The sequence below is a fragment of the Perissodus microlepis genome, chromosome 12 (genome assembly GCF_051167445.1).
Source record: "Perissodus microlepis isolate ML-2025 ecotype Zambia chromosome 12, ASM5116744v1, whole genome shotgun sequence".
NCBI lineage: Eukaryota > Metazoa > Chordata > Actinopteri > Cichliformes > Cichlidae > Perissodus > Perissodus microlepis.
Window position 1 is genome coordinate 31308151 of NC_140472.1, and position 20044 is coordinate 31328194.

At 37.6% G+C, this 20044-nt stretch overlaps 1 protein-coding gene across 1 annotated transcript in view; it reads left to right on the forward strand.

The window, feature by feature from the left end:
- Positions 1-20044, forward strand: part of LOC146376642 (phospholipid-transporting ATPase ID-like) — a 50183-nt gene that overhangs the window by 19074 nt on the left and 11065 nt on the right. Inside the window, exons 2-17 of the mRNA XM_084945699.1 lie at positions 148-238; positions 1683-1741; positions 5533-5646; positions 6693-6791; positions 11799-11860; positions 13523-13595; positions 13946-14016; positions 14132-14214; positions 15990-16148; positions 16231-16319; positions 17611-17801; positions 17918-18126; positions 18337-18380; positions 18862-19027; positions 19245-19433; positions 19561-19676. Coding sequence (XP_084801825.1) covers positions 196-238; positions 1683-1741; positions 5533-5646; positions 6693-6791; positions 11799-11860; positions 13523-13595; positions 13946-14016; positions 14132-14214; positions 15990-16148; positions 16231-16319; positions 17611-17801; positions 17918-18126; positions 18337-18380; positions 18862-19027; positions 19245-19433; positions 19561-19676 — 1767 coding nt within the window. The 5' untranslated portion in view covers positions 148-195. The remainder of the gene's footprint in view (positions 1-147; positions 239-1682; positions 1742-5532; positions 5647-6692; positions 6792-11798; positions 11861-13522; positions 13596-13945; positions 14017-14131; positions 14215-15989; positions 16149-16230; positions 16320-17610; positions 17802-17917; positions 18127-18336; positions 18381-18861; positions 19028-19244; positions 19434-19560; positions 19677-20044) is intronic.

The window sequence follows — 20044 nt, forward strand, 5'->3', positions numbered from 1 at the left end:
CAGCACTGACGTTTCAACTCTTAGTTTCCAGGAGAAAGGCAGTAATATATTCGAGAGTGAATTTACTTCCCTGTAAGGGAGATAATTAGTGACTCATTTGTATCTTTTGTTAAGCCACATTATGACGTTTTCTCTTGATCTTAACAGATCGGTATGATGGGCAGATAGCAGGAGGAGGAAGAAGAGGAAAAGAAGATGTCATTCTTTGGGCTGGACTGTGTCAGGAAGAAAGAGAGGGGTAAGGTTTGAGCAGGTTTAGTTTATTAATATCAGCGGATCGCCAAAATATTTACCGTCTGTATTTTCACTACTGACATTTCTGAAAAAATAAAATGAAAAACAGTCTCAGCCTAAAGCTTTGGAAGAACTTCCTCTGCAGATTTAGTGTTTTTATAATGGCGTTTAAATAATAATAATATTTAGAGTTCTAAACATTATTGTTGTTTTATATACGGTGCTTGACAACATTTCGACAGCAACTTTATTTCATCAACAGAGAAAAACTTGGCAGTAAGTGAAAGCGCCAGAACTTCAGCTGATGACCTGGGATTGTTTTTGTTAGTGTCAGGGAAGCAAGAGTAACGGGTTAGTGAGGTATGTTAAGCCAAAAGCCAGAGATTTCAGTCTCACAAATGATACTGGAGTTAGGTTGAAGGTTTCACTTTAAAATGCATTTTCACTAATAAATTTCTATACATGTTTTCAGTACAAAGAAATTTCTTTGGCATAGAATAGAATACAATAGAATAAACCTTTATTATCCCACGGATGAGAAATTTCGGTGTTACAGAGCTCTTACAGCAAGGGAAAATAAAATATAAAAGGAAGACACAAAGTGGTAGGCTGTGCCGACAAATGTGGAATATAGACATTAATATTGCACATTAGTGTGCCCACAGCCTGAAGCAGAAAGCCTGGATTTACTAAGAAATTGATAACTACTATTGCATACTCAAGCCAGCAAACTCAAAAATAGCCCAGCTATGTCGAACTTGCTTTACAGCAGATCGTTCTGGTGAACCCTAATTGAGTCATTGAGGCAGATAAACAGGTCCCGAGACTGTTTATTCAATTAGCTTGGCTTCGGGGCAGGCTCAAAGGAAGCTGGGTTATTGACAAGCATACAGAAGACTGGGTCGATGCAGCTCACAGATTCAGTTTGCTATTTTTCCCCTCCTAAATTAGCAAAGATTAGGAGATGCTATAAAATGCTGCAAACCATGGCATGAGGACAGAACTGGTGTTGCACAACCAAAAGCACCAATTCAGCATAAAATAGGTTCCAGTGGGGTTCAGGTCAGTCAAAGCACCTGCCTCCAATTTTACAGGCGTTCATCATAACAAAAGGAACAGGGGTAAAAAAGAGGGCATAAAAGTTAGTTTTTCTATAACAAGTTATACTGTATAACTGAATTTGAAAGAATTTCTAAATTTGGCACTAAAGCAGTGTATCATTAAACAAGGCCCTATTGCATTGTTGACAAGTCAAAATACTAGTGGGGGGAAAAAAATCACTGCTATTTGCGTTTCACAAATTTATAGCATTTATAGTTTCTACACAGTTTTTTTTTTTTTCATGCCAGAAAAAGATAAAAATCAACTCGCAGTTCAAAAACATATTTAAATACAAATCAGTTATGGTCGTGCTTTTTGTGTTTTCATTTTTGTCTTTTCTTTTGCAGAGCTGGAAAGGAAAATCAGAGCAAACGACCGCGAGTACAATCTCTCCTTTAAATATGCGGTAAGTGCTAAACAGAGGATACACTGCGGGTGTGTTATTGGTGAGTTTTCCACTCACAGTTCATCAAAGTGAAATTCTATTGTCCACTACAAACGTGACTAAAATAGAGATGGAGATCAACAACAGATGTTGTCGCCCACGTATCTTTTAGACAAAACACTGTTAAACACAATTTCTGTCAGTCTCGATATTAACAACAGGAAAAAAACCTCCTTGGGGCTGTGTTTATGTGTCTGGATTTTATCAAGATACGGGCTGTCAGCCAAAACCAAAGAGCTGAGGTTGCTGTTGAATGCCTTCATTTTCTGCTCTGAGTTGCTGATGTCGAGGCCAAACCAGTGTATCAATAAATGTTACGCTTTAAAAACCAAAACACGAACAAGGAGAAGTTCTTTTTGTCTTGTGAACGTAATCATTAAAATGTATCCAAAGCAGACATCATATAAAATGTGTTCTTTTAGAATTTAGAATCCTCTTTATGGAGGATGCTGTTACTTAAAAAGAAAAAGAAATCATAAAAATAATAAAAAATTAGTAAATAATTAAATTTTCAAAAGGCTGTTGCACTAGATATTGAAATAGATGTTATTAACGCTAAGCTGTGTGTTAGCTGTAAGCTAACATTCGGCTTAAAGAGGACACAGCCATTAGCAAATAAATGAAAACAGACATAAACAGTCATTTCCTCTGTTTGGGTACTTGTACATTTTACAGTCAAAACAAACTTTCAAGCGTGTGGGTGGTTGTTCTTAGGGAAGAAATGCAGAGATAGCGTGACACGTGAGCTGCAGTCCAGCGAGGCGGTGGGGCTTCTTGATAACATCCACCTGGTGCAGACAAAATGCCTCTCACTCTTTCAGATATCTGTAGGGACGTCAGAAGAGTCACATAACATCCATTAGAAAAACCCTGTGATACTTAAGGAGGAGTTTCATTACAGATTCTGATCTGATTAAACCGTAGACAAAGACTTCTCTGAGGATATTTAACCCAGAGTATTAACCCTGTGTATGTATTTTGGTTCAAACAGATTAACCTCAACATTTTTAAATGGGTTAATTTTACTTAATCTGAGAGATGCTCCTAGGAAATGTACAGTCACTTTCGGGGAATCATCTTTCACAATTATCAGTGAGACATTGTCCTACAGCGACCTAAAAATATCTACAAAAAAATGTAAATTGAGCAACGCTGAGAGTGGTTAATGCCACAAACAGGTTCCAAAATTAATCGTTTAACACACTAAAGTTTATAACCATTGAGCAGCTAAGGAATCTGTTTTTAACAGGGATAGAAGCTCGAGCGTTTGTGAGGCAAAGCATTTTTCTATTTTATTTATTTATCTATTTTTCTGTAGAACCTCTGCTTTCAGCCTCAGTCACGTCCCTTTTACTAATAAGTAAATTATTGTGTGTATGCTGCTACTTAATCACAGATGACTGTAATCACATAGACAAATACATGGTAGTAAGCCATTAAGCAGTGAACCATTCACCATGTGTTTGTATATACCACTGCAAACATGTAATTACATTCTTTCCCTTAGTCTGTGTTTTGTCCTGTTTCTGAAAGCTCTTTTTTTTCTTTTCTCTTTCCCATCACCCTCCAACCAGTAGCAGCAGATGGCCCCGCCCCTCCCTGAACCTGGTTCTGCTGGAGGTTTCTTCCTGTTAAAAGGGAGATTTTTTTTATCCCACCGTCACAAAGTCCTTGCTCATAGGGGGTCGTTGGATTGTTAAAGTTTCCTTCTAAATACTGTAGGGACTTTACCTTACAGTATAAACCACCTTGAGGTGACTGTTGTTGTGATTTGGCACCATGTAAATCAGGGGTCTCAAACTTAAATGAGCTGTGGGGCCTCTGCTGGCACTGTCATCACACATGAGGCCACTTTAGTGTTCAAGTAGTACAAAAAAACCCAACCAAACAAACAAGAAAACAACCACATATATTTCTGAAAATATAGTGTTGTGATTGTTTTGTTTTCGTCAAATTTTAAATACTGTATCACAAGAAAAAACTGCAAACATGAACACACAAAGCCTTTCATTGAACTACCAAATAAACAAATCTGTTTATTCTGCTATCATTTTGTTCGTATTTAAGAAAATAAAATGCAGACATAAGTGTACACATTAGTTTTTTTTTTTACAAACAACTCTTTCACTGAACTAACACAGCCAATCCCTCAACATGTTTCTGCTCTCTGCTCATATTGCCTTCCTAATAAATCATTTTTTGCTTTTTAAAGAACTTATTTTAACGTTGCACTCAGCAACAAACACATCCTCTCTAACAAAAATGTAACATCAAAGGCCAAATTGCTTTATAGTTCTTCACGTCAATATACGGCCGCAAGTAGGTGACGTGGGCCGAACGTTTGAGACCCCTGATGTAAATAAACCTTAACTGAACTGAATAGTAAGACAACCCAAATTAGTGAATGCTAATATATGTTTTACCTTTACAGAAACGCTTGTGGCTGTTTGCTCAGTCTTACCCTTTGGTAATGACTTCATCTCATCTTCAGTCACTAATTTAATCAATAATTACAAAGTCTGACTGTGCTTAAAGTCAATATAATGTTTCACATTGGTTTGCAGATGTTGCTGGACTTGCTGCTTTTTCAGTAAAGATCCAGAGTAACAGGATAATCCATGACAAACATTCTCTGTTGGTGTCGCGACCGTGGTACGATGTGCCACTGAAGTGTGTTGAAATATGGCAGAGAGGCTTGACTCATTTTTTTAGTTTGTTGAATAAAACATAGGAAAATGTCTTATTGAGCAGAGTAGACACAGAACTGCATCAGGGATATAAGGTCTCACTCAGAACAAGTGCTTTCTAACTTTATTACTTTCTCAGGCTGATTACAGAGTGCTCTGATTATTAAATTAGTTGGTGTTACTGAGAATCTGTTCAGGAATATTCAAGCTGTACTCTCACTCTCCTTTATGCTACCTGCCTTTGGACCCAAACATAATTTTAGCCATTCAGTTTCCAAATGACCAAAAGCACAGGCAAATATTTCTTAAAAGCCTTAAATGTGATTACCTACCATTTGACTGTCTTATCACCATTTATACTTAGAGCCCAATTTCCATAAAGCAAGCCATTAAGGTTTTATAGATTTATATAAGTGCAGTCCACAGAGTAAGAGCTTCACACAGTGACCGGATGCTTCGGATATAAGGCTTTATTTGTCCAGTAGTTTCCAAGATGTGACTCCTCACAGAAAAAGCTTAAACCATGCCATATCTGATTTAATTTGTCCGTCAACCTCATCTCTTTGTGTACCTCTGCGCCATTTCAAGCACTCGGGCTACACAGATCACTCTGTGGAAATCCCACACTGACCACTTGCATTTGCACTTTGTGTAGACCCCCACATCAGAAGACTTTCGGTTTCATGCTCCCATGCAGCAGAAATGTCATAGCAAGTACGGGGAAGCCCAAGATGCGATTACAAGATCAGTCCACCTAAACTGACCTGATTCACAAAACGCTCTGGCTGTTTAACCATTCGTCCAGAGTTACCCGACACCTCCACCCATCATTCTCCAACTACAACCCTCATTTAAACAGAAGGTTCAAATTCACAGTAGGGACAGCTAATTTTGTTTCCTAGGTCTATTAATAACTTTAATAAATGTTACTTCAACACTTTGCGCTTCCTTAAAAAATGACAAATACTTTCATTCAACAAACTCCAGAATTTCTCAAAAGTAACTCTGCTGTCAGTTTTATTCTTAAATTTTCGTCACATCTCCTTTTCTTTCCGTCTTTTACAGACAAATGCCATCAAAACCTCCAAGTACAACTTCTTCACCTTCCTACCTCTCAACTTGTTTGAGCAGTTCCAGAGGATTGCTAACGCTTACTTCCTGTTCCTGCTGGTGCTCCAGGTGAGTTTTAAGCAAACCTGTCTCACTGTTAGTTGCCTGACACATTAATTACGGAGTGTGTATGACACTTTAATCTTTAGCTTCTCAAAGAAAACAAGGAAGGATACATGAATTAAATTGTTCACTAAAGAAGGAAAAGAAAGACAGAAAGAATTAAAAATGCAGAAACCCACATAAGGATCTGACGTCCAAAATAAAACTGAAAGAGGGAACAACACCAAACTCACAGAGACAGCGTGATGCAAACAAAGGGGAACAGAATAATTCCGCAAAGAATTCAGAGTCCAGTAAACAATACTCAGCCGCACGAATCAACAGAACCGCAGATAACACAAAGACCGTGATGTAATGACTTATTCCCAAAAAAGGATTTTGTTCTTAGATTCCAACCCTTCTCCCAGTTTGTCCAGGAAACCAAAAAAATTAAAACCTCTGAAACAACTTCTTTACATCTAATGTAACTTGATATATATTCAGTTTTGCTTTTACTGTCAGAATCACTTCCTAAAACATCAAAGGAATCTTAAAGTATGTCCACGGTTCGCACTGCAGTGATATTTAAGGGTGTGCAGTAATCCAAAAACAGGAAATTGCCTCATTATGTGCAAAACAGTCACGTTGCACGACAGAGTTTAAAGTGACCACTGTACCATAACAAAGGAACTTAGACACTGCAGTTTAAATTTATTAATAAACACCATTAAAAATCAGGGTTTTTTTTCTTAATAAGTGCATCTAATCCACCAAAGTATACAAAACAGAAAATAGCTTTATTTAGATTTCCTATTGAAACACAATTTCAATGGGAAGCAGATTTTGGCAACTCAAACACTACTCGGCAAACACAACACACATGTATAATTAAACAGAATAAAAAGAAATAGCCATAATATTGTTTAATAAAAAGTTGTCTTGATAAAGTAAGATTCTCTTTTCATATACACACCTTTCTTTTCATTATGTAAGTAAACATACGCCCATGGCTTTATTTAAACTCAGGTTGGAATAAAGTAACGTTTTTGTTCTCTGCGTTTTGTGTTCTTCAGGTGATTCCTCAGATTTCCTCGCTGTCCTGGTTCACCACTGTCGTCCCCCTGATCCTCGTGCTGACGGTCACCGCTGCCAAGGATGCAACTGATGATATTGTGAGCACATTTGAAAATGTCTTCTGCTTTTTTAAGGCTAGATGGCACTGAAAAAACCCACATCTACAACCAAAATAATTCATGTCCTTTATTATACTATTAGAAAAATTAGAAACTAATAGAAATGTTACGTTTGTATCTGAATCTTCTAAGTTTGCAATACAAATTTCCCAATTCCCAGTTTACATTTTAAATTCTGCACCCTGCTAAACCTCAAGTACAGATATGTTTTCAGTTGTTATTATCCTTCTCATAAACATAAACTCATTTCTAACTGTCACAGTTACTTATTGTCAGTAGATTAGACATGCGACCCTCCCTTCTCCAGACAGCTAACAGCAAGTGGCTAAACAAAGACAACAGCTGGTTATAAGCTAACTTTTGGCAGCAAATGCTAGACTGAAGCGTCCTAAAAATCACACTTTCCCTCTGAGTCCAACAATGTTAGATCCACTTCAAAGAGAGTTTCACTAAAGCCTTCACTAACAGCAGCTAGCAGAGGGAAAGTGTGATTTTTAGGACGCTTCAGTCTAGCATTTGCTGCCAAAAGTTAGCTTATAACCAGCTGTTGTCTTTGTTTAGCCACTTGCTGTTAGCTGTTAGTGAAGGCTTTAGTGAAACTCTCTTTGAAGTGGATCTAACATTGTTGGACTCAGAGGGAAAGTGTGATTTTTAGGACGCTTCAGTCTAGCAATGTTAGATCCACTTCAAAGAGAGTTTCACTAAAGCCTTCACTAACAGCAGCTAGCAGAGGCTGAGCACAACACTTACTGAAAATAAAGCTTACGAAATCCTCAGCAACTCACCTCACTGTCACTGTCATAAGACAGGAGTGAGCTTCACTGACTCATCCACTCGTGTTGGACTCCATTCACAAATCTTTACAGCCTCCTCTATAAAATAGTAAATAGACCTGGACACTCGGCATATTGCCAGAGTTGTTTGTTCTACAGCAGCCAAGTAGCTTGAATTAGGAGGGGTAAGAAAACAGAATTCAGTTGACTGCAATCTGCAAAGTTACCGTATCTGTGATGAGATTTGGCACACTCTAACTTCTAAGCTTCCAAATGCAAAACAGGCATGTCAGAAGATACAAACACATCCCCCACGTACCCCAACACCCAAAAGCGAGCACAGCACAAGAAGACCATACAACCATCACTATTGGGATTCTTTATTCAGTCAATTTATATAAACATCAAACAGCCCATCTCAAGCTCAATGCCTCTTCAGGTAACAACTTTTATGCTACTGTCTTTTTAATAATAGGATTTTGGATCTGATGTTAACTGTTAGTCACTCATTATGCGTTGCCCCCCCACCCCCATGTCAAACTTTAAGTAGAATCTCCTTCAGAAACTGAATAATGAGAACCCCACCTCACTTCACTTCAGACTTTGCATCAATCATTAACAAAAAAAGGACACATGACATATTGTCATTATACACATATTGTCTACGACTTATTTATCTGTGTTTCACTCGATTTTTTTTAAAACTCGTCCTTTAAAACTGCTGTAGTGGCTGTCTGTCCTACCAGAAAATTACCTTTTTCACACTATAATCTACCATCTCTCTAGTGCATAGTCTGTGTGATATTAGATAGTACTGATGTCAGACTAGAGCAGCTAATATTTGGTAAATTTAACATTATTGTGTGGCCTCCACTCTATCCAGGCACTTCTGTTGCCTCAAAGATATACATTCAACAACATGTTGAATAAAGGCAGCAACATAAAGAAGTGAGGAGAGGGAGCTGCCAATGAAGCTGAGAGAAGAGTAGATATGATTATTGTAACGCTCTCTACTCTGGACTCCAACTCGCTCACCTCCAACGATTACAGCTTGTTCAGAATGCTGCGGCTCGTCTCCTAACCGGAACTAGAAAGTTTGCCTCCTTTACTCCAGTGGTCTCTGATTTACATTGGCTGCCTATTAAATTTTGTATTGATTTTAAAATTCTGCAGCTTACTTTCAAATGCCTAAACAACCTTGCGCCTGACTATCTCACCGACCTCCTCAGGCTCTATGCTGCCAGCCGTTATTTACGATCATCTGCTAAGTTACTTCTGGCCCAGCCCAGGCACCGTCTGAAGACTAGGGGTGATCGTGCCTTTGCCTCTGTAGCACCAAACCTCTGCCTGCTACCCTTCGTGCCTCTGACTCCGTTCAATACTTTAAAGCACGCTTGAAAACTCAACCTATTCAACCTGGATTTTCCGACTTGCTAATTCTCACCGCTCACTAACTGCTGTATCGTTACTCATTTCTCTGGATTATCATGAATTTTCCCATCTCTGCTTACTAATGCCTTTGTTTGTTTCTCTATTTTACTTTGTTTTAATGACTTACTGTTCAGTGTAATCATTTTACTGTTTATTCAAGTCAAAGTCAAGTCAAAGTTTATATACATAGCACATTTAAAAGACTAGTGTTCATCAAAGTGCTTCACAATGAAACCGCAGCGCGGGCAGAACAAAGAACAAATAGTACAATTATACTTAAAATTGCATTGACATGGCGTAGTGCAGGCCAAATGAAAGTCAAACTAATTTGTTTCAAAAACTTAGTTAAACAAGTGTGTTTCTAAACGGGATTTAAACGATTGAATTGATTCCGAAGTACGGATTTCGACTGGGAGATTATTCCAGAGTCTAGGGGCAGGGATGGCAAATGCACGGTCACCTCTGGTTTTTAAACGGGACCTTGGTTGCATTAGGAGCAGTTGGCTGGAGGATCTTAGTGCTCTCTTTGGGTTGCACGGATCAAGGAGATCAGTTAAGTAGCTAGGGGCCAGGTTAATTAGAATTTTAAAAGTGAGCAGAAGGATTTTGAAATCAAGTGATATTTGACGGGAAGCCAGTGTAGGTTAGCGAGGACAGGAGTAATGTGCTCATGCCTTCTAGTGCCGGTTAAGAGGCGTGCTGCCACATTTTGGACTAATTGCAGGCACTGAAGGAGGGAGAGTTTCCTTACTGTGAAGCACTTTGGTGAACCCTCTGCTATACAAATAAAATTGTATTGTAAAATTGTATATATACAAGCAGGGAAAGATAAAAGATTAGGTTTATACTTCACATTCTCATAGCCAACTCATTTTCATTATTTCAGCTTCCTTCAGCTGTCTGCACTTAAGTCAGTCTTTTAATCAAGAGATGAGCAAGTTCAAAAGAGATACGGCTTTTTATTTAATTGTCAGAATGTTTCCTTATTCTTTTATCAATTTGTGAGAAGCAAACCAGAAAAAAAGCACTTGTAAAACAATGATTTCAGCAGTTAAGGTCAACCAGACAAATGTGCATGTGTGCCGGTGTTTGCATGTGAGTGGAAAAGGACTTAATGCCAAACCATTAAGACTGGCTCAAGGAAGAGAAACAGAAGTCTTTTTGTTAAGCAGCAGAGATCCTGACTGGTAAACGTCTGCTACTTTCACAGGGTCACTTGGTTCAGGGTTAATTTGATCTCAGCATTCCAGGTGTGACCAAGTGTGGTGAGGTAGATGACCTTGCAAAAGCAAACTATGGCTGGTGTTTGGAATGCAGTTGTAAAAGGAGAGTTTTACAAGTTAGTTTCAAGTCAGCTGCAGAGATTTCAAACTTTGTAAGAATGAATTTAAACTAATGCTACATCCCAATAGTGAGTAATTATTGCTAGCTCCTCCTGCTTTATACTGGTGAGATTAAATCACTTAAATTGCCATTCAATTTTTCACAAAAGGAAAAGACCTAACAGAATGACACTTGAGGGAGACTTGTTCAAATAATCCAAGCAGAGGAGGGAAAACTGATATACAGACAAAGCAAAGGGACAAAGGCATGTAAATGAACAATAAAAGTAACTAAACACAAGACAAACTAATTAATTAAAGGTAGAGCAAACACTTACAAATGCAGATAAAAAAGCTAAAGATAGGAAGCAAGATAATCAAAACATTAGGAAAAAATATCAGACAACGGCAGAAAGTACAGGAACTCCATATAACACAAGAAATTATTAAAAATATATAAATATTTATTTATTTATTTGCTCAAGCCCAACAGATTTGATGGTGTTTGTTACCCATATGAATGGTCACAAGGGAAATGTGAGATAATTGGAGATGAGATAGTTTTCTAGCAACAACTCATATGTGAATTAACTGTTGGTTTTAGAAATTACTTACATTAAAACAATTAATGACAGTTTTTTTCTGTTTAAAAAAAAATACTGTCATAAATTCAACTCATCAACAGCCATCAGCAATTGCCAGAGAATTGACAACAGAAGTTAACAGTTTTGGATAACCACTATCTTGATGTGATCTCTTCACAAAGAATTAGAATAAAAAGGTTGGGTGATAACAAGGTGGAATGTAAAAGGTGAAAAAAGAAAGACTTTGACTTCCCAGAAAGCAGAACATAAAATCCAGACATAACCTCTTCAGGTTGTAACACAGAAAGAACAAGTTCAACATTAACTTTATTTTATTGTGGCTGTAACCTTTATTTTCCCTTCAACAGCCTGATCAGCATCTCTTTAATGTGTTGCCGTACAGATGAGAGTTTCTGCTCTGTGAAAAGCTTCACTGAATTTGCCATATCTGAGCTGGGCCTTATTCATATTTGAAACAAGTAGTAACAGTAAATGTTTCCAATCAATAAACCACATTTAACCCTTTTGTAATTTGAATACAATTTCAGAAGGGAAGCCACCCTTCAGTTTTAGCTCAGTAGCAGACTCTCTGTCTCACATACAGAAATAAATAGTAAGTCTATGAGACGAGACAAAGAAGTGTCATCATGGAGGGAAGTAAATGTTTGCCTAAGAGTCTGAGGTTTAACTCGGCTAAAACCCTCTCCATTTTGTACAGTCACTGCATTATCATCTCTTCTCGCATACTCTGTTAGTTGGTGACCGATACCTTTTAAAGAGAAATTTGGTCATAAAAAATTAACAAATCAGTGAACTCAGTTTGAGTTTCCTGTGACCTTTTCTGACTCAGTCCTGTCATTTTGTTTTGTTTCCCAGAATCGCCACAGGAGCGACAATCGAGTTAACAACCGAAAAGTCCAAGTCCTTATTGATAGAAAGTAAGTTTGTGTGTGTGTGTGTGTGTGTGTGTGTGTGTGTGTGTGTGTGTGTGTGTGTGTGCGTGCGTGCGTGTGTGTGTTTGTGTGGGTGCTATGAATCATATCCTCATGCACGAATTCAAAGTATTTGATGTTTCAGCTCTGAAGGTGGAATGTCACTTATGTGTCTGTGAGATCCCAAATAGAGCATAGCTCACATATTTGAAATAGTAGACATAAGAGCAACAACAAAACAAGTGCTGCCCACCATCCTGCAGCTGCTTCCTGTGGCTATATTGGAGCGCAAAAAGGAAAATACAGGTTCAAAAATATCCACTGCGCTTGGCTATTATCAGAACAATTAAACATTATACATCAAGTGAGATTCTAATTGTTTTAAGGTCTCAAAATTGCCATATGGGATGTTATCACAAGGCCTGTATACCATGATGTGATGATGTTATAATCAAATAAGAGATAAAGCCCCCATTTGTATTTTTACTTAGGAAAGGTGTGGTGGATAAAAATATTTTAACTTGTATGTCTTCATTTCCTCCTGGCTGCCTTGCTCACTGTTTAGTCCACAAGCAGCTGCAGGAAAAAGCTTACTTCCTGCTGACACAAGGCTGCCTTCTGTTAAATACGCAAAATAAAGATCACTTCATTTTTAGGACTGGAGTAAATAGTTTATTTTGCTGAAGCGTGTGTCCCGTTCATTATTCTGTGTTTAGTCACTGGGGAAGCAGCTGTGCTACTGCAAGAAGAGATTCAGAAACAAATGTCCAAACTCATACCACAGTAGCTGTATTTATTGTGTTTTACATTGTTCTATTTTTCCATTTAGATTTGCTCTCCTATATTTTGTGTACTTTTTTCTGTTTAATTGGAAATTATCAGTAAATTACTGAGTGATTTTCTTCTTGTCATATTTTATTGTAATTTGCTAAGCTCTATTTTCTTATAAGTTGTGTTTAATATTTGCTCCTGTACTTCAGTTTTTTGCTACTTTGAGGAAAAATGAAGTATATCCTATCAGAAAAAGGAAAATGCTGAATACTATTAAAAAGAGCTGATTACAGGGTTGTAATAATCATTTTATTAATACAATAAATAGTAATAATGGTTTAAAAAATTCAATAGTGCCATTAGTAGCCTCAAGGTGCTTTTTATTGTAAGGTAAAGACCTACAGTAATACAGAGAACACAGAAAACCCTGATAACAAAAATATTGTACTGTTTATATAATGATAATAAAGCTTACATGAAAAAAATACATGAAAATTATTTACAATCTTTGAAAAACTGATGTGAAAATTATTCCTTTACGTTGTTTTGACATGTTAAAGATTACTGCAAATATTAAGAAAACTTACAAACTAGAAAGAGATCATCCTAAAAATATGTCAGCTGTGGGAATCTGAAACAGCAACATGAGCAGAAACATGTAATGGGAAACTTGGCAAAGCATCCAGTTCCAGCCAGCTATGAAAAACTCTGGCTATTATTGGCAGATAAATACACAGAGAGATAATACAGGAAACTGGCAGGAACATCTAGAAAAAGGAAAATGACTAATATTAGGATGACCTTGGTGTTCAGTGGTTATTTGTGACCCCTCAGAGCATTTGAGCAAGGGAAAGTGATACTGTACACACACACTTACCAACCTCTCCCTGTTCTCAGGCTACGGAGTGAGAAATGGATGAATGTCCAAGTGGGAGACATCATCAAACTAGAAAACAACCAGTTTGTTACAGTAAGTAAAGCATCAGAGGGTGGAAGTACTTATTTGTTCGTTTTTCTCTTCCCCAACACATAGAATATAAACTGTACTTCATTGTGTTTATTGTTGACTTCCTCTGGATGTTTTATTTTGTTCTTGTGGGTTGACTCAGTGAACTTTTAGCATGTCTGTTCAAAGGAACAGACGCATAACCAAATTAGGTTTAGGGGAAGTTTTTCATATTGTAATTTTGATGTTTTCTAAAAGACAAAAGAACAATCAGAGATGTCAGTAAACCTAAAGTAAGTTTTTAGTTGAGTAATAAAATCCTCTGTCATTGATCACATACATTTTTACCATTTATAAATTCTTTGTAATTTCAGGCAGACCTCTTGTTGCTCTCCAGCAGTGAACCACTCAACCTTGTGTACATTGAGACTGCAGAACTCGATGGGTTCGTCTATTTTTCCTCCTTTTTCACATCTAACCACATCCTTCTGTTCTCACTTCCGCTTATTCAGCCGTCTTCTTTCTTCCTCTTTTTTACTTTCTCGGCTTCTCTTCCTCAGAGAGACTAACCTGAAGGTGAGACAGGCCCTCCCAGTGACGGGAGACCTGGGGGATGATATTGAAAAACTGGCAGATTTTAACGGTAAGACTGTAAACACACACACACGCACACACACAATTTTTTCAGTGTAATGCACTTTGATGTTAAATGTAAATGTGCTATATAAATAAAAATGACTTACCCTGTTAAGGCTATTCCTCACAGTGTATATAAAAGGTTTTATTTATATAATAAATAAATGGCAGTCTACCCACTGCAATACTCAACGTAAGACATAATAAATAAGTTAAACCTCATTCACAGTTTCTGTAAAGAAATCTGGAAATGTTGTTTATTGTTTATGGCCTCCTTGTAGTTTTACATGTTTTGCCTACACAAAATACATGTTTATGAATTTAGTCAATGCCACTCTTTCCATTAATGCTTATTAACGCTGGTATTTTTCTAAACCAGTTATGCCCAAAACAATAGGCAGAGAAAAAATTAAATAAAGCCGAGGCATGTAACAGTTACTATTACAGTTATAGTTATTCTACACTGTTTCTTTATTCTCATCAAGGTTTTATCTTGAACTCGTCTTATATAGTAAAAAAGCGCTAAAATAAAGCAAGTGCCAGAAATAAAGCTGAGAATTAGCTTCCGTGAACCAACGATCAGCAGATCAAAGTGAATAAGTGAAAACGCAAAGAAAGAAAAAGTTCATGTTAGGCTCACGTATTTTCTAACCCATGTTTTTTTTTTTTAACCTTCATTTAACATTAATTCATCTGAAGACAATTTGTGAACGTTATGGAGGTATTTTGATTTTTAAAATTGGTAGTGGTCATCAGTGTTGGTCAAGTTATTTGAAAAAAGTAATCAGTAACTAATTACTGATTACTTCCCCAAAAAAGTAATCCCGTTACTTTACTGATTACTTATTTTCAAAAGTAATTAATTACTTAGTTACTTAGTTACTTTTTAAAAACATGATTTACAACCTGAATAGGTGATAAAGTGATAGATCTTTCAGCCCAATTCTACTTTTTCTGCATAATCCATCATACAAAATGTAATCAAATGGAAAAGTCTCTTTTTTTAAACTTGTTTTATCAGTTTTAATCTTTTAACTTTATGCATCAAGCAAAAATTCAATTATATGCAACATTCTCTGACTTGAAGAAATTAGTTTAACATTGAAACCTATTTTCTGCACATTCCAGCACATAAAATAAAATATTTTTGTGTTTACACTCAGTCTTTCAAATAGATGCAAGTAAAACACAGCAGAAAATAAATAAAATCAAAGACTAGCGGTCCTGTTGCTCTATTTTCACCTGTAAAGCAGGAGTTGGGTAGGCGGAGGTTTACCCTGGTGCAGGTGTGGCGCAGCGGTCAGTGGAAGAATCCGCGAGTTTCTCTGTGAATTTCCCATTACGTCGTTGCGCACTCGGAGCTTGTTTAGGGGTTTTTTTCGGCGTAAAAAGAAGTTTTCTTCCCACGCACAACGGACGCTAATGTTTTTGTCACTTTTTATGGAATCAAACTCAAAGTAAGGTCAGTACTTCCACGCTTTAAACGCTGCACGCTTGTACTCTCTCCCGCATGCGATATATGATCCATTGTTGATCTGCACACAGCTGTTGTCACAAACGTCGCACTCGCTTACGTCACTGTCATGAGACATTCTCGCAAAAAAATCACGGTTTTAGTAACGCAGTAACGCAGCGTTCCTACGGGAAAGTAACGGTAATCTAATTACCGTTTTTGCAATAGTAATCCCTTACTTTACTCGTTACAAGTAACGCGTTACTGCCCATCTCTGGTGGTCATACTCTTTCTAAATCTAAACCTGCTGTGTCTTTCCTTTCCTCAAGGTGAGGTCCGCTGTGAACCCCCCAACAACCGCCTCGACCGCTTCACAGGAGTGCTGAGCTTCACAGGTCAGAAATATTCACTTGACAATGAGAAAATCCTGCTGCGAGGCTGCACCCTGAGGAACACTGAGTGGTGCTTTGGACTGGTGCTATTTGGAGGTCAGACACACATTAATAGGGAACTACTGTAGTGGGAATTATGAAACTTGTGACTTCAGATCATTCTGTTTCTCTTTTGCAGGTCCAGAAACAAAGCTGATGCAAAACTGTGGGAAGAGCACGTTCAAGAGGACCAGTATAGACCGTCTAATGAATATCTTAGTCATCTTTGTGAGTGCATTTGTTTTATCACATCTCAGGGTCATCAATAATTTATTGTTTTTTAATGAGATTTGTGAAGAAATGAGCTGACTGCTGCTGAGGTACTGAAGTCTAAGTTTACAGTTAAATCAGTTCATTACACTATTTCCCTTCTGCTAATGCACCACAATTTTTTATTGGACATTCTCCTCACCAACACTAACGATTTATTTAAAATCAAAAGATCTGATGCAGTAGAGCAGCGCAAACAGGAGAAAGCAAGAAAATCGGTGATGTATCCGAGACCGTAAAGGGGATACATGCATAGTTTGCTAAAGCTTCAAGGTGCAATGGAGTAGCTACTACCACAGCAAAGGAAGACAAAGCCATTAATTTAGTTGGATAAATCAGTACCACTCATTCTTAAAAATGTAAAACTTTTAAACCAAACTTTAAACTACAGTCTGCCCTTTTTTTAACCGCATAATTAAATTACATTAAGTACTACAATTTGCCTTGTGGAATCAATACAGCATCCATAAATGTATTTATTTCTGTACATGGTTGTATGAAATGTTCCCTTTATTTGTGCAAAATATGCATGAAATAACTTTAACCTCTTAAACAAGATCACCCCATTTTTTTTATTTTTAAGTCGGTCAGTTTAAATTGGTAATCTTACCCACAAACACTGATGCTCCACATGCTTAATTAGTCAAATGCTTCTTTAAACAACAGAACAGTTTTCATCTGTGTTGAGGTAGTTCGATAATTATAAACTTATTAAATGGAAACAAATAAGCTTTTCTTTAAAAAATTAATAATGGTATTTCAAAGTAACTCCAAACTTTTGATTAAAATAAAAAATGATCATGTTTTTGGTAGTTAATGAGAGATGGTTATAAATCTATATACAAGCTTGTACATGCGCAACGTCACATGATGAGGTCGAGGAAGGTCCCGTAGTGGTTTCCCCCTGAACCCCTGGTGATGGTACTGACCCACATCTTTTTTTCACACCATGGCTCATGTGACGACTCACATGATCAATAGTGGGTCAACGACCCTCAGGACGACCTCCACTAGGGGTCATAGAGTACCTGGGACTCTGCACCATTTGTTTTTAGATCTGAAACTCTCAGATGACATCATCACAAACTCACTCGTCTTTTTATTTCAAGCTCTCAACTTAAGCAGATCTTGGTTGTCTCGGATCTACAACATTTGTGTTTCTGAGTTGTAGCTGAAGTTTATACACCAACACAGGTTTTTTTTATATTCCTAAATGACAAAATAAAGCCTCTTTCTACTCTTTCTGCAGATTTTTGGTTTCCTAGCCTTCATGTGCTCTGTCCTGGCGATAGGAAACTACATCTGGGAAAAAAATGAGGGCTCACAGTTTACTGTCTTCCTGCCAAGGCTGGAGGATGATCCTGCTTTCTCGTCCTTTCTCACATTCTGGTCCTACGTCATCATCCTCAACACCGTGGTGCCCATCTCTCTCTATGTGAGGTAATAAGTTTGAAATGATGCTTTTATTACCTTGTGTTACCTTTTTACAATGAATTTAACAAAATCAATACAAAAAAATATGACTACACGTGCCTCTTTTCAATATCTGCTTGAAGTGTGGAGATCATTCGTCTGGGGAACAGCTTCTACATCGACTGGGACAGGAAAATGTACTATGCCCGCAATGACACCCCTGCTGAGGCTCGTACCACCACTCTGAACGAAGAGCTCGGCCAAATCAAATACGTCTTCAGTGACAAAACTGGAACACTCACCCAGAATATCATGATCTTCAACAAGTGCACTATTAACGGCAAATGCTATGGTAAGAGTTTTAGTCATAAAGTGTTTTTCAGTTGAATGAAGCCGAAACAAGAATCTACTGAGACTTTCTAAAAATGCATTTTTGGATTCCTTATTCCGAGAAGTTGGATGTTTTTCACGCACACAAAGGTTTACGTCAGCTGATGCTTTGTTCAATACATTCTCTTCATGTATAATAAAGTTTGATTAAAAATGTTATTCTGCTCTGCAGGAGATGTTTATGACTACACAGGCCAAAGACTAGAAACTAATGAGGTGAGTTTACATATGCAGATTTAAAAATTAAATAAATAAAAAATAGGTTACTGGTCCATATGACTGACTGACTGACAGATGGCGTCTCCAATGCAGTGGTAAAGTTTGGTTTCCCTGAAATAGAATTTTTGGATAGGTTTAAGGAAGGTAGTTAAGAGAAACACTGGACAGAATTCCTGGTCCCTGGTATGTTGAACAGTTTTCCTTTTAGACTGCTGCTCCTTTACTTTCTGTGATTTCTATATTTAGACAGTTAAACAACTTTAGTTCTTTACCAGGTTTACAGTGATTTCACAGGATTATATTATTAAATTAGTTAAAGTTTCTGACACATTTTAGTGTTCTTATAACAGACTCAGTGTGCACTTCTCTCACCTCTCCTCATCAGCCTAAGCAGGTCCAGTTACATTTCTTTCCCTCTCTGCTTTATCCTTCTTTCTTTCTTACTTCTTTTTTTCTTGTTGTACATTTACTCCTGCAGTATACAGACACAGTAGACTTCTCCTTCAATCCGTTAGCCGACTCTCGGTTCGTCTTCCACGACCATTCTCTGGTGGAGGCGGTGAAGCTGGAGAACACGGAGGTCCACGCCTTCTTCAGGCTGCTGGCTCTCTGCCACACTGTCATGGCCGAGGAGAAGAAAGAAGGTAAGGACGATACAGATGTTTCAGTGAGCAGTTAAAAGGCAGTATGTGTGTTTTCCAGTCCTTTTTTTATTCAGTAGTTTATTGTAGAGGTCCTCCAATGAAAAAGCTCTGGCTTGAAAATGATCAACGTGAAAGCATTTTTTGCTGCAGCTAGAATTATGAACTTTACTTAAATAATCATATTTGCCCTGCTAAATATAAACTTTTTGTTCTCCAGGAGAGCTTTTCTACCAGGCCCAGTCGCCAGATGAGGGGGCTCTGGTGACCGCAGCCAGAAACTTTGGATTTGTCTTCCGCTCACGAACACCAGACAGTATTTCCATCGTGGAAATGGGAGAGCAGTGCAACTATGAACTCCTGGCCATCCTGGATTTCAACAATGTCCGCAAGAGGATGTCAGTCATAGGTATATACATACTATATATGTATCCATATATCTGTATATGCTTTCCTATTTAGCTCTCATACAGACTGCTCTTTTTTCCACTGCAATCTGAAACATTGTTTTCATGTATGTACATTTTTGTATGCAGTGAGGAGTCCAGAGGGCAAGCTGTCTCTTTACTGCAAAGGTGCCGACACAATCATCTACGAAAGGCTGCACCAGTCCTGCAGCAAGCTGATGGATGTCACGACAGAGCATCTTAATGTTAGTAGTATTTCTCTGTGTGTGTGTGTGTGTGTGTTCAAAGAGAGATATTTGACTCTGCTAGTCTATGTCAACTGCATTTGTACGTAGTTCATCCCTACATGCATTTGCATTTGGGATGAACTTGCTTCCCTGGAGCAACAAATTATTGAATTTATATACAAGTACCTCTGATAATCATGATGAAAAACCTTAATTTGTATAATACTTTGCACTGTCCAAAATGTCTGAGCGAGTGCAAAGATAACCAGGTTCAATCTCCACTAATGACCCAAATTTGAGGCAGTACTGACAGAATAAAGAGACATAACATAATAGATGTTTTTAAGTTCATTTTAAAGCAGCAGTTCAAACTAGTGGATTGTTAA